This window comes from Atractosteus spatula, chromosome 3 (genome assembly GCF_055471065.1).
Source record: "Atractosteus spatula isolate fAtrSpa1 chromosome 3, fAtrSpa1.hap1, whole genome shotgun sequence".
NCBI classification, from domain to species: domain Eukaryota; kingdom Metazoa; phylum Chordata; class Actinopteri; order Semionotiformes; family Lepisosteidae; genus Atractosteus; species Atractosteus spatula.
This window is the reverse complement of record NC_142708.1, coordinates 32,109,558-32,125,025: the sequence shown is the minus strand read 5'-3', so window position 1 is coordinate 32,125,025 and position 15,468 is coordinate 32,109,558. Positions and strand designations below refer to the sequence as shown.

General features: G+C 37.8%; 1 protein-coding gene across 1 annotated transcript in view; it reads right to left on the bottom strand.

Moving 5' to 3' along the window:
• scamp1 (secretory carrier membrane protein 1) overlaps nt 1–15,075 on the bottom strand; it is a 49,737-nt gene extending 34,662 nt beyond the window's left edge. Inside the window, exon 1 of the mRNA XM_088910670.1 lies at nt 14,873–15,075. Within this exon, the coding sequence (XP_088766796.1) occupies nt 14,873–14,929 (57 nt within the window). The 5' untranslated portion in view covers nt 14,930–15,075. The remainder of the gene's footprint in view (nt 1–14,872) is intronic.
• Between the last annotated feature and the right edge of the window lie 393 nt (nt 15,076–15,468).

Sequence of the window (15,468 nt, the reverse complement as noted above, 5' to 3'; positions counted from 1 at the left end):
GAAAGAAGCTGAGGAATCAGCTTCAACAACTCGGCTGGGTAGCGTGATCCATACTCCCACAACTCTTTGGGTAAAGAAGTGCCTGCTGTTCTCATTCTGCAGTTTCAAATGCACTTTCATATAGCTTCACTTGTGTTCTTTGGTTCCTATAAGAACAGCTCTCCTTCACAATCAAATCTGGGGCTTAAGTACAGTTTTCAGTGCTGTTCTGTCAACCCATGGATGTCATGACAAGGAAAATTTCATAAAATAAAAATGATACAACATAACATATTCTTTGGTGATTTTGCTTAAAGATAATGGTCTAGATTCCAGGAGTACAAGAACACAAAGATGAAAATCTGTTCAAACAGTACAGGTATGCAGGATTATTAATATAAATGTTTCTTTCTATGTTACAAGCATCACTTTAGGACAGTTTTGACAAAGTTGAAGAATACTGATGGTGAAAAGCAAAACTAAATACTGTACACAGAGCAAAAACTGTTAGGGTTCAGGTCAGATGAAATTCCATTAAAGGAATGTCTCGCAAACATCTGCTATTTTTCCCTGTGTATTCCCATCACTTAAATATTAATCAAGTTCTTTTACTTTCAATGCTGCATGTGCAACAAACATGACCAAAGTTTAAACAAAAGATGGGAAATGAAAAGAAACCAGAGCAGTTTGATCCGCCCTCGCATACTGCAAAACCAGGTGCTGGACATGTCATTTCATATTTTAAAACTCCAAATGTCATACGGATCTTGATTGATCTGCATTGCTTACAAAATATTCAATTCAATTTATTTTTATATAGCACCTTTCACAACAAGGCTGCCCCAATATTAAAGGGGAACTGCAGTCCTAATTTCTCAGACCAGTTCTTAAGTCTCGGTAACAAAATAAATTCATTGACGTAACAAATTTTAAAAAAACATTTCGAATTGCGCGTAAAATCGTGAACTTTGTGAAACTAGTATAAGTAGCCATGTTGTCGCAAACCCCTAGTCTCGCCACAGGTGAGAGCGAGAGTTTGCGTGAATTGCAACGCGAAGCGGCCCTTCTTGATCACTAATGATTAAGTTAGTAATGAGTAATGTAATGGGATTTCAAAGCTAATAAGAGCAGCTGTGCAGCAGACATTTCACGACAGAAATGTTCCAACATTTTCTGCACGTTGAGTTATCAAGTAAGTAGTATTTGTTGGCAAACTGTCTCAAAGTCAAGAGCAATGATTCTATTGGAATTCCATTGGATTAAAAGAGATGTATTCACAAGCCTGCATCACGTCACCAGAAGTTCTGTTGCTTTGCTTATGAAGCAAAGAATATGAAAATGAAAATTGGAGGTTTTAGAAGTTACTATGTACATCTTAGTTTAACTGTGGCTTGAAATTGCACTCATCAATGCTAAATCTAACTCTTCCCCTTTAAATAGTAAAGAAATTCCAAAAAGATATCAAGAGACCTCCATCTTTCCCTTCATGAACTGACTGCTCCAAGTTTTTTGCTAAAAAAAAAATCAAATCTGAGAGTTCATTGGTTTCTTATTCATAGATTACAGTATTGAATGCTGGGTCTTGCTCACTAAAAGGTTTGGCACACATGTTGGGCATATCAGGCCCCATACATTTTGACTGTTACATATGAATTTCTTGCATTTTTAATATCATTCAGTATATCATGTAAGGTTATAATAAAAAACGTCTTCCTGGAGTTTTTGACGCATTTTGCTGTGCAGGGGCTTTTAAAACAGTTCATACATTTTCTGCTGGCTTCCACACTAAGCAGAAATGAGTGCCAGAGAAACATAGGGAGAATTCTGTATATCATATCACACTGGAGAGAACAAGTATCTATGGCTTACAGATAGCAATGCTTTAGCTTCACAGAATATGAATATTACCATAGCAACCACCAAACCCTGGGAATACCACGGCAGAAGGTTTAGTGCCAACTAACTACAGTATTTACCAATTTTCTAATGCTAAAATTACATTTTCTGTAAAATACTTCTCCACCCCTACACACTCCTCTAAACTGAAATATAGAGATAGTCAGCTGTACAAACTCTCAAGGCTATTTATACTTTTGCCTGTGATGTGCCAGCAGGCTAAAATAGTATATTTCTATGTCACAACCACTTTGAAATGTTTATTGTATTTGAGCTACCTATAAACATAGAGAACATGCGATTTATAGGCTAATTTTGTTAGATATTTTATTTCCTCATCATTTTTACTGACTTAATTTTCTACTAATCGCTTTTACCTTTGACTTACATTGGTCAAGGTGAGAAAAACAAAATCTAGTGCTGATAACTCATATTCTGGTGACTGGAAGCATGCCCTTAAAAAATAAGCTCAGAGAATATGAAGTGTGACCACGTACTTGGGTTGATTGCTTTGAAAAAAAATGAGAGTAGTCTTAAAAACATTTAAAGCATAGCAATTAACAATGCAGTACAGCATGTTATTTAATATACTGTATTGCACTAGTGTATCTATTAAAACCTAACTTACAGCTAAAAAAAAAGTAAATGTAAAAACCCAGGTCCCTTCTGTTTACTTTGATAGCTACTGAACAATCCTGAGCAGTAAGACTCATTACATGCCTATCATGAATCAGTCATGAGAATTCAATTATTCAAAAAAGAAACTTGCTGCCAGTGCTTGAGGATTAATTGATTTAAAACTAATATTTTTACAGTTACCAAAACAATGAGTTTTAAAACAAATACAGTATTTCATACACTCATGTATTATCCTTAACTATTCCTTATTTTCATTGGTTTTCTAAGGTTGTACAGGCACATAAAAGTTCAGGTAGGTAGCTGCGTCAGCATGCGTAGGCTGCAAAGGAACAAGTAATAGGTTTATTCCATGCCGAAAAAAAGAAGAAAGAAAACACAACGTTTCGGCCGTGGAGCCTCCTTCTTCTTCTCCACCTGAAGAAGGCTCCACCGCCGAAACGTTGTGTTTTCTATTCTAAAATATTGCTATTCAGAAGTAGGTTTACAACCTTCACAATACCATCAGATAGGCTGGTAGCTGTCCACAAACATACAGTACACTGTCACAATACCATGTAACCAGCATATCCATACAGAGATTAAAGGGCTCTTGCACCAGAAGAAATTCTGGAGTCTGATTTTTGTGAATAGCAAGAGAAATTTAGAATGTTCAGTTTGTGAACATGTGAACAACAAAAACTTTAAGGTATTTGCAACAGCTTGTAAGAAATGGTTATTTGTTTAATTGCCTTCTTAGTACTTCACTTCCATTTCAAGCACTTTACTTGTTCCATGGTCAGTGTATGTCCCATGGTTTCTGTGCCTTACTTCATGGTTTAAGACAATTTAAAATGACTAACGAGAGTAGATTTTTTTACTGTAGGGTTTTTTTATTTGATAAAATACTGCTACAGACCTCAGCTGGTGGTTTTTTGTTGTTGCTTCTTTGGTTTCTTGGGACTTTTGTTTTTACTTTTCACAGTTCACACTTAATGGAATTACCAGAGTTTCTAGTACTTGGACACACCCTACTTTGTTTACAGCTTGACATATCACACCTTCCATACATACTGAAGACAATGGTTGTTTGGAATTGTGTGTTAGAACAAGGTTCCAGTCTCATTTATCTAAGGTTGAGTTTATTTATTTTATGAAATCATAAAATAAAAAAGAGCTTCTTGATCATCAATCCTATCTTTTGTTTTGTCTTTTTGTTGAGGCTTTTCTTTTTTTTTCCTTTTAAAGGTTGTGTTAAAAGACATAAACTGAGGAAAATGTCTTGGGAATTTTCCTTTATCTCTGTTGGAGTTTAAGGAAAAATACCAAAATATTTTATTATGTACTGTACATTACATGGAAAATAAGGGATTGTTAAAGTCTCTGTTAATGCTGCTTACGTGGACTGCTTGAATTAATTGATATCTGTCCAGACATTCACTAAAAATATTAGTTAATCACACCATCTTAAAAATTCCCACACTATGAAATCACCTTAAAAATGTTATAATTTAAAGACAGTGAAATTCTGTAGCTGCTATATACCTACAACATAAAAAGGAAAACGTAGTTTACAACCGAGTGACTAACATCTGTGTTACTATGGATGTGCACGTAAACGCTAATCGTTTTAATATAAATTGTAATACAGTATCTGGGTTACACATTGTTCTATTCATCCGAAATTTAATTTTAAAAGCAACCTTAACCAGAACTAATAAAACAAATATACATATTTCCATCTATTGATGCTTCTGCTTCTCTTCTGCTGAGCAGCCTTTGAAAATCAGTACAAATACAATTATTTCTGCATTTGTTTTGCAGATTGATGTTTGACACTCCTTGTCAGCAAAGGTCAAACCAGCTGAATTGGTTGAACAGACAACAAAACCAAAGGTAGGAATAAAATTATCCAGAAGACTGACCTTGAATACATTTATCCATCCATTTTCTCAGTGTTTCATCCAATTCAGGGTCACAAGGGAGCCGGGGCCTATCCCAGCAAGCAACAGGTTTAAAGCAGGATACACCCCGGACACAGACATCTGCTCACTCACACCATGGCCAATTTTCCCAGAAGCCAATTATAAGATAAGATCACTTATTGGCCATAGACAATTTCTTGTATTAGGAATTTGTCTTTTTGCACACCCCAACTTGCTCTCCATGAGACACACAGACAAGGAGAGAAGCTTGGGGTCAGAGCGCAGGGTCAGCCATTTTATACGGCACCCCTGGAGCAGCTGGGGTTAAGGGCCTTGCTCAGGGGCCCAACGGAGTAGGATTCCTCTGCCGGCCGCGGGATACAAACCAGCAACCTTCCAGCCACAGGCGCAGATCCTTAGCCACAGAACCACCACACCACCCCTATTAACATACGACTATGTTTTTGGATTGAGGGAGGAAACCGGAGCACCTGGAGGAAACCCACGCAAACACTGTAGGAACATAAAAGCTCCATGCAGAGAGTACCCCACGTCCGGAATTGAATCCAGGAACTCAGCAAGGCTGCGTTGCCAACCACTGTGCTTCCCTGGCGTATTATTAAGTAATAAGTAATTACTGACAGGAAAAAAAAAGGTCCAAACATTAAGCAAGAAAATGTGTTGAAAGTTGAGGAAGCCTTTTAAACTGAAATATAACGGATTTATGTTTATCACAAAACTCCTAAATCTAAAAAAAGGATAAGGGCTCTTAGCTTTAGAATCTCAGAGATGTACTATTTGCAGTACCTAACTTTGCATTAAAAGAAAAATATATTTTGCCGTTTTGATTTTTTTTGTTTTATCAGTGCAAAACAAATTGAAAAACAAATAGCCTTTATGCAATGCAAATTAAAAAAAAAGAACTTTGCGCTTGGCAGATGAAGATGGCCACTTGTCTTTTTTTTTGTGTATGTAATGGTTTAACCAATGAAAGTGGTCACAAAACCAAAGACAGAGGCTAAAACATTATTTTTATAACATACATTATGGTTACTGACCTTGTATACTGAGTTCTTTCAGTTGATCTGTTTAATATTGTTGTGCTTTTAATAACAGGAAAGGTTCAAGGACAAAGAATTAAGCAAAACAAATGGACCTCCTCCTACCCATTCTGGAAGCGTCTTAGGTTTTTGGTCTGCTTAATGCCACAGCAACTGGGAAATGCTTCAGTTCTAAGGGCCACTAACTGACTTTACCTGTTTCAGCTCTTGCATATATTAGCAGAGCAGTACAACGTAATACTGTAGTTTTAAGGGTAGTACACAGCACAACATTATCTCAGGTACTTCCTTACAGTTACAACCGGCTTCATGCTGTCCCTCTTTAATTCCAACATCACTAGCTTTAACTTGAAAAGACATTTTCAATGCCAAAGACTTGGTAGTTTGGACAGAAATCTGTCCTAGTCAATTTGTTTTCAAATTTACAATTTACAAAGTCATCATTTCATATCAAAATTTTATAGTTTTACAAAAAGGCATAGTTTGTGCACTTTGGATATTTTCGGCAAAGATGCTCCAAACAGTATCACAAAATCTTACCACTCTGTTTTAGAGATGAACTACATGAGTGTAGCAGCAATACAAAGTCAGTTGTGTTGTGACTAGTATGATAAAGGACGTGGTCATGTTGGTAGCATAAACTGCACAGTGAACAGTGCCAGAAGACTCCCACTTTGGAAGTCCATCTAGTACAGTGAGGTAACTGCCCAGCGTGCTGTGTAACACTCAGCTATCCAAAGGCCTTTTTATAAATCATTTAAACCGTATTTCCAGCCCACTGCACTGTAGCTTAAATCATCTTTCCCTCTTATGATTTCAAAAACTGGTTTCCAACATTCACAAAAACCCCCCAAAGCTTTTTTGGTGGTAAAAACACTGTCAATGTCAGCAAAAGAACTTGACAATTCAACGTTCCTTTCCCATTAGATTTCTCTTTAGCTGAATGATATTCACAGGCCTCGGGAAAGCAACGTGCTTCTGATTTTTTATTTGCTAAAGGATGTGGTCATCTTGGTTGTCCTGGTAACCTGAACTATACACAGCACACTTGCATGATAGGCCAGTTTACTATCATGTGTTTTCTGTGAAAGAGCAGCAGGTATTCAGCACCCAGTGCAATGTCTACTAGCTAGGTACTACAATCCATCTTGTGAAAAACTAGGAAGCAGTAGCAACTTGCAGAGAAAAATATGCTATGTTGTATCCGTGGTAAAGAAATAATCTGTTTGAAACAACTATTCCTAGGCTAACTGGTATAAAAAAACCCCAAACACCTAAAATATAGTGAAACGTAAAAAATGTGATCTAGTCAAGTAGCCTTCATAAAAAAACTACACCGCAACCTAGAACATCACTATTTATTCCCACAGCAAAGGCCAAGTGGGAAAGCTACTGCATAGACCCCTTTGCTGACTGACACAGTGTAACATGGAGAATAAGCTCTGAGACAGAGGGACTCTATTAGTAAGCAGGGCAGTGACCAAGGGATATCCTGTATGCTGCTGGCGTTCAAGGATCACAGGAAGGGTCACCTAGTCAACATAGCATCTCTGTTCCTGAACTGAAAAATCCTGTTATGAAACTATGACAGAATATATATTTTTTATTTTCCAAAGGATAAGGGATTAACCTTGAAGAATACTGGGACACACAACATCAGTAGACTGGGTCATTCAGTCAGTATGAACAATAAACTACATGGGTTGCTTCACATAACTTAAGAGATGTGTAACTTAGAGATGGGAAGGAATCGACTTAAATCATTTCAACTGCAACGTATGAATTACAGCTTTGGAACATATCATAGCACTCCTGAATGCTATATGAAGTCATTCTTTATTACGCGTGTTGAATAAAATGGTGATAAAATATCCATTATCATTAAGGAAATATCAGACTACATTTACAGCATAAATTGTATAAATCATTAGGCCAACTGTGTTTTTGTGACAAATGCAATGTAATTAAATCAAGAAAGGATAACCAATCAATTCTGACAGCAGACAATTACATTTAAGAGTAAGATTTCCGCAACTGTATAAGGGCTTCATTTAGCTCTAGCCCAGAACTGTGGAAAATCCCCCAAAATGCTAAGAAGGGGTCTTATCTTTAAAATCTCAAATGGCCAATTTATTTTATTTCATTAAATTAGTTTTATTTTTTTCTTGATAAGGTATCAAATGCAATGTAAATAAAAAAAACAGTATTTGTGTCAGAGTGTGCCGTTTGTTTTTCAGCAATCAATGTGGTCACGTTAACAATTTGCTGATTTGCACATCGCAAAACCCAAGGACAGGCTGAACATTTATACTATAACCCATGCATCCTACCACAAAATGTTCAACCCAAAAAAAGGCGTGCTTTCTGTGCTGACCTAAACATAATGCTATAAAATGTTCCTCCTTCTAAAGTAATTGTGTTTACACTGCAGATCTCATCTTATCAGCTGACAGCTATGAGCAACTGTCTAAGAACTGTGTTCTTACCCAAGTAAAAATCTCTGCATCCCTCATAAGCACACATAAGAGATGTGTGCTGGGAGCTGTTCTGTACCAGGAGGAAAACATTTCTATCAAACAGAAATGTACTGGAAAGCAGATGAGCTTTACAATCTGATTGGCTTGCACTGCGATGGGCTTAACAAGTACTACTATGCTCTGCAGTACTTTAAATCTGGGTATGACCTAGCCTATTACACAGATTTACTGGACTTTAGAACTGAGATGAGTACCAGAAGGAAAGAATATGGGCTAAAGGATGCTAATTTGAGTCTGACATTTTCAAAAGACCTTCACTCCACAGTGCCACTGCACTGACGCACAGAACTGGATTACAGACCCTCCCGCCCACTTTGATATCCCTGTAAACAGTTCAATCTAATTTATTTTGTCGTGGGTGGTTATAACTTGATGCTCTATTTACAGATTTGTAGAGGATAAAATAACATAGGATAATAAAAAATAAACACACCTGTGGCATTGGAATGTGTGTCTGTTGGACTCATTTTAGCTATACTAACTTAGGTATAAATGTAACTACATACTGTACCACATATACATACACAAATATTACAGATTATAAGACTGGTTGCATTGTTTTCTGCTTACAGGCCGGAAGGGTGCATGCATCTATAAGATGATACTTACTAATTAAGCATGTTGGTAACTCTACACAGACGACTGTTTCCTCTTTCAAAGAATGAACAAGATTTTATTGAGCAATCTGCCCTTACAGCTCTGCTCTGTCGCTTTTAGAATGATGTTTTTACATATCAATGCTAGAGTTTTCCCAAGTTCGGGGTTCCATTTGCAGCAAGGTATTTTTCTTGATCTTAAGAATGACATCTTCAGCTGTACAATGCAACAAACACAGTACAGATAATAGCTGAAAATTACTATTGTTCAGATGTTGTCTGTATTTGCAGCCAAACAGCACAATCAGCAAGCACTCACTGCATCAACATATGTCAGTTCTTACACTAAGCTTCAGCACAGCAGCAAAATGGGGAGTTATCATGAACTGTAAGTACTACACCGCTACTGTATTCCTGTATTACCCAACACTGACATCTAGCTCCCCATTGATGTCCATTGGAAAGACATTTACTATCTTAGCATGTGAAGACGGTTGTACTAAAAACTATGTACCAAATACTGTAACTTATCCTTTACTCTAGCACTGCCATGAGAATCAAGACACTTTAATGCAGATTTTTAATCTTAGGAAGAGGAGATCAATCAGTTAGCTACTAATTGCCAAATAGCCTCCTCTCAATTGTAATCTTTCTTATGTCCATATGAAACTACAGGATACAGAGTAGGACACTGATTTATCCTTTAGCCAAAATCTCCAATTATCAAGATGCAGCAAACGCCTCAGGATAGAAGACAGCGCTCTTTCAATTTATCTCAAGCAGACACTTTCTCCCTCACTGGTTGATTCTGCCTGGCTTTCTGCTGATATGCAATGCAAGTTCAATTTGAGCTGGACATGGTCTATTCTGGAATATGTCACAGAAATCAACATCTTCTTAGTGCCCTTCTCCACATTTCATAGCTCCCACAACTTGTACAAGCCTTGAAATGAACATTCTGTGCATGCTGCACATGTTTTTTGCCCTCAATAATGAATGCTCAGCCTCCACTTGTATCTGCACAACCTGACCCTCCAGTTAACTGCCCAGCTAAAGCAGATCTATCCTCTTTTCACCCAGTGAAACACTTCTGAAATCCCAAAGAATTGACTAGGAACAAAAACCCAAACTTCTCGTTGTTCACAGTGAGGCAAGTCAAAACAGCAGCTTTAAGCAACCTGAAGTCAGACAGGCAGAAGTCCCAGATACACCATGCAACGTTTAACATTTGGAGTCTATGTTGCAAATAAACAGCTGAAAATCCTGACACCCACCTTGGTGCTATAATTTGTCTTGCTCAAGAAAAGCACAGTTTCGTAGGTTCTGTATTTTGTCAGGGTGCTGTGAGACTCAAGTTCAAGGAAGCTTTCATTTCTTTATTGATTACTTTGTAGGGGTAACTCCAACCTCACTTAGTAAATTACCTAAACGCTATGTTTTGTGAGGTCAAATACGAGTGATAAATTTTAAAAGCCGATCTGCTGGGTGCTTAATGTGATTCATTGAAGAAAGAGTCTCTGGTGAGTTCCCTTGAATGCTGATTATTTGGTCAAAGATAAAAAAGTCTACAGTATATGTGAAATATTTTAATAAGCCTTTGGCTAGTTAATATAACTTCTAAGGCAAGGATTGGATATAGTTTCAGATCAAACCAAGGAATTTTATTTGCAAAATCAATCCTGGCTAGTATGTTATTTGCAAAACCAATCCTGGCTAGCCTAAGAAAAATCAATTTGATTCGGGTCCTGGTTTTATCTACAATATGCCTACTTACACAGAGCAGTGCATCACAATGTTTTATGGCAGATTTGGTTTGCAAAGCCAAATTAAAAGCACATTTTTATAGCCATGGTATAGTGGCTGCTGAATACCTTCCTCACAGCATTACTTTCTTGCAGTTGTAAAGTTTTTGTTGACTGCACATAAACAGAGCTTTCCTGCTTCAGAACGCATAATATCTAGAGCCCCTGTCCGAGAATGAAAGGCTGGTGAACTGCACGTGGGCCTACTGCTAATGCCTTCTAGAATGAAGGCAATGCAGTGGGATAGTCTTGGAATATACAAGCACAATCATCCTCCTGCCAACCACTCATAAAAACATAAATAATGAACGTGCATAAAGAAATGAGTTCATGTGTGAACATCCACCCTGTTCTGTTGTTTTTACTGCATAGGAATGGGTTGTCTGTGATGTGATTGTGCAGGTAGATGGTTTCTTTCTTCATTAGTAAGGCCTAGGCACATCAGCTGCAGATGATGTAGATCCCAAATTATTATCATCACTACTTTCAATCCTCTGTCTGCTATTCTTCAACTGTGTTTTGGGGATTGTATAAAATCTATTCATTAAATGACTATTACTTCTTCAGTACTGTTTTAGATTAATCAACTGTTTAAATTATTTACAATCCTAGCAGAGGCCTGACACTCAGTTCTTGTATTGTAAACTATAAAATGCCATGCTAAATGATACATGAACCTTCCATTCGGGATCTTGTGACACAGTACACAGTCCTGTGCTAGAGCCAGCTAGCTGCCTGCTCAGTCAATTCACCAGTTCACTCCTGCGGCACTGTGCAGACTCTGGATACAGTATAAATTTCAGCTACAGTATAAACTTGGAGTGTCTACCCAAGTCATGCAAAAGAAAGAAAACCACCCCATATTCTTCCTTCAAAAATGCCTAATAATTCTTCAGTGAGTCTTCAGAGCACACTCCCATGCCCACTACCTTTCCATTTAAACTCAACATTTTGTTTTCTTTCCATGCTTCCACTTGGATCAACTTATATTCAGTCCAACTGTACCCCAAAAATAGGAACTAAGGCACACATCCTCCAGGACGTTGATCCATTTGATCAATTCCTTCCTTTCAGAACAGAAAAGGCCCGAATTCATTGCAACAGCCCAGAGAGCTGACAAAACTGACAAAGCTACACTCATGCTATACTCTTCTGGGTAGTCTTTGGACTCACTGCCACGTACTGTCACCTATTCAGTTATTGAGAAATTGAAAGGGGTTTCCAGGCTACAGAGGGCGAAAATGCAGCCCTAATTAAGGTCATGGATATCCAGGATGATGTTCTCATCACCTACTCCAGGCATAGGCTGTAACAGTTTAAACCACTTGGGGCTCCCTTCTCTACCTTTACTTAATTGCCAACCATGTAGTTTCAGAGTGCATAATCTTGAAACATTGAGCTCTTTATGCAGCTGGATAGCTAATGCAGTGGAGACACTAACCTCATCCTTTTCTTTTTTAACCTTTCCTAAATATCCTGCTTTGGAGAGTGAGGATAACATGAGATTTGAGTGCGCTGTCTGCGCTTTTCATGTTAATAATAATGATTCCTTGCATTCATATGGAGCTTTTTATACTAAAGCATCCCAAAGCACTTTCAATACAGTGGGAACTATTTCATTCACCACTCGGCTGGGTGCAGCTCTCACGTGGGTTAACCTTCCAAAAAGACAAGCGCACCCACACAAGAGATCAGATAGATAATGGAAAATTACTTCACCACCACTTGAACTGAGGGGGAACTTCAGGGAGACCAGACTGCACAAGGCCAGGGAGAAATTTGGCTAGGACACAGAGGTTAACACCCCTACTCTATTTTAGAACTGACATGGGATCATTAGTGACCAGAGGGTACTAATTAGGTTCTGTCTTATCTCTAAGATGGTATTGTATGCCCTGTCACCATACTGGAGTACTGGTTTGCAAACTCTGGCCCAGAAAGAAGAGTGCCACCTTCTGTTCCACTAAATCCACTGGCAGGAGCAACCTGGTTTTCTTCATTCTCCTGTGTTCTACTGTCACAGTACTGACCAAGCTGAATCTTGCTTAGTTTCTCCATTATGATAACTTTAATGTACATGGTGAGAATCCTGCTGTCAATAGCAATAATTTTATTTGTAAACAATACTTTTTCACCTATTAGGCATGATACCTGTATGGTTATGAAATTATGCGCCCTTGGCTTGCAGACATGAAAAAAACATGAACACTGAAAGTGTTTGCAAATATATAAAACACTGAAAAAGATTAGTTATGTGCCTCTTCACAGAGCTAGAATTTACTGTGGGGAAAAAAAGGCTTCTGTCACTTTAATAAAGCTGTTTCCACAATGTTAAAAGCTTTCTCTTCTGTAAAAACATTTACAAAAACAAATCACAAAGGCTTGTGTGGTACAAAATTAAAAGGAACTATGCTACGCACCTGTAACATTCTGGCACAGATCTCTCCTCAAAAGAAAATGCAATTCTGCACCATTATTGTGTGTACATATTTTTTCCTTTTGACAATAAGTTTCATTTGAGAAATTCCATGTGATAAATGTGCACGTGCAACAGGAAATGAGCAAGGAATGTGTTAAAATCTGTATATTTGTGCTGCCTTCAAAATGAATTCTTCCTTTTGTTTATAAACACCAATTACTGGTGGTCATGAGAGAAATTTGGCACTCCCAAAAGATACAGCAGACAGTTACAGGATGTCAAAAAAGTTCTCCTGTTACAAAAAGACTGCTCTAATAGGCTCCTAAAGAATAAAAGATCTTAGAAGACAGTATAGTATGAAAACCTCCAGGCCTATATGGAAGAAAACGGACAAGTGTTGCTCACACAACTACGTAATGTTGTGTCTTGCGGGTCACAAAGACGGAAATTAAACTTGAGTGCAGTTTGAGTCTTAAAAACAAACACCGCAAGGTCTCACAATAAAAGCATGCAATCAAACGATAGGTCCCTCAGTTCTTGGTGCAAAATGCAACATGCACCACTGCACAAGATGAAATTGAAAGTTTGTTTAAAGTAACAACTTTGTTTATTGCATTAGCAGGTGTCTTTAAGGTACAGCCAAATCTGCAAACATGTTTGACCTGCTTGTAATTATTATTAATGCACTAGAGTTCATGGATATGAAATTGCCTCAGTTCAACATGGGATGAAATGTATAGTTCAGGACAAATAGGGACCTTACACAAAACATTAAATACTTTATTTTAGATGCAGTACGTACTACTGTCATACAGCTAATGTTTCTTTCAATTTTGCATATTTTTAAAGATATTTAAAAGGCTTGAGGATTCAAAAGCAACAGCTTTGTTAAAATGACATATGTGTGGATCCTAATTCACAAATACGTCACCATATTCCAAACAGGCAATTTTACATCATTCCGACAGCACACAACCACGGACCGGGAATAAAACCACATTTTCACTGAATTATTTTACAGTGTGGTGATCGACTGTTTCTACCAAGACCAGGGTTGTCAGGGAGATAACGGGGGAAGGGGTTTCACCCACCGCGTGTTAAAATTAACCTAATAACTGAATGTCGAAGATATCAAACTGAAAAAACAAACATTATAACTGATGGCATGTACAAAATAAAAGCTGAGTCTTTATCCTCGCACTGAAATCGCTGTGTTATGCTATGCAAAAAAAACGGGCATGACTTAAGTTAGTCGGCTACGAGAGGATAACTACAGTATTGTAACTGACACAACAGTGTGGTGTGCGATACACAATTTCTGTGAGCAGCGCTTGTCAATACACTCCCACGTTACTGCACAGAAAAGAAGAAAGAAAAGTTAATGGACCAAAACGTTGAGGAACACACTGCAGCGAGCACTTTCTCTTTTTCCCCATCAGAGATGCTGGGCTCAATTGAGACAAAAACAGTTCACGCCTTTCTATTTCAATATCTGCACATGCTAAGTAGTGCTATTTTTAATAAGCTTGATATTTCCTTTTAAAATAAAGCATACCCGAATTTATATGCAGGGTGCATATTGCAGTCGGTGTGGATTTTCCTAGCAGTCAATGCTGCTTCCTCAACCACCTCAGAACATGTTTATATAGTGTAAAAAATGCATCTGAAACCTTATGTCCATTTCCATTTGACAACAACGCAAGGCTATTTGTGACTAAATATCATTCTGCCTTACAGGCCCTGCATCGTGTGCAAGATCTCAGCTTAGCTCATCGAAAGGAGAGCCTCCCTACTCCGCCACTCTAGAAGACAATCACTAGTGCAAATACACAATAACAAATGCAATAACCTGAGTTCCATCACCCATACCATGTTAACAGATGCCCAAGATCTGGCTAAAAGGTTATAATAAATAACTCCAGGGAGCAAAAACTTAATTGTTATATTGATTTGTACATCGATCTAGAAAAGTAGTATATTTGTTAACCGAAGTGGAGAAGAAACAATGATAATTTAAGTAAGTAATTTGAACTGCCTTTTACCTGAAATGGGTTGCTGAAGTCCGGATCTGCAAACGGGTTGCTGTCAAAATCGGACATTCTGCGTTGATGTTGTCTTCAGTGTTCTCTTGCCCTTAGTGTTTTATTTATCCAATAATTTTAAAGAAAAAAAAACTGAAGGGCTATTCCCCCCTCTTCAGCGGCTGCGGTAGCAATACAGCTTGCTCACAGCTTGAGTAGCAAAATGGCAGGAACGGAAGTGATGTCCGAACCCAGTTGCACAGCGCCACATAACGTCATGATCTCCGCCACACTTCAAAGGCTGTAGCTGGGCTCATTTCTTCTTGTGTAGTAGCCTGGATGTTGGTGGTTTAACTGTTTAGACAGTTTATTTATTTTTACGGTTATGCTGTTTTTTATATACTCTTTACCCATATCGTTACTGATAACAGCCTTCAGTCTATGTTTCAAAAGTAATGACTATACAAGCAAACGGACTCAAAATTGAACATTTACAAAACTGTAAAACCTTCATAGTGTCACAATATGATAATAGTCTTTGTCTTCGTATTTTCTGCATTATTAGAATTAATTGTAATGATCGTATTCTTGTTCATAGAATCAACAAGATACTAACA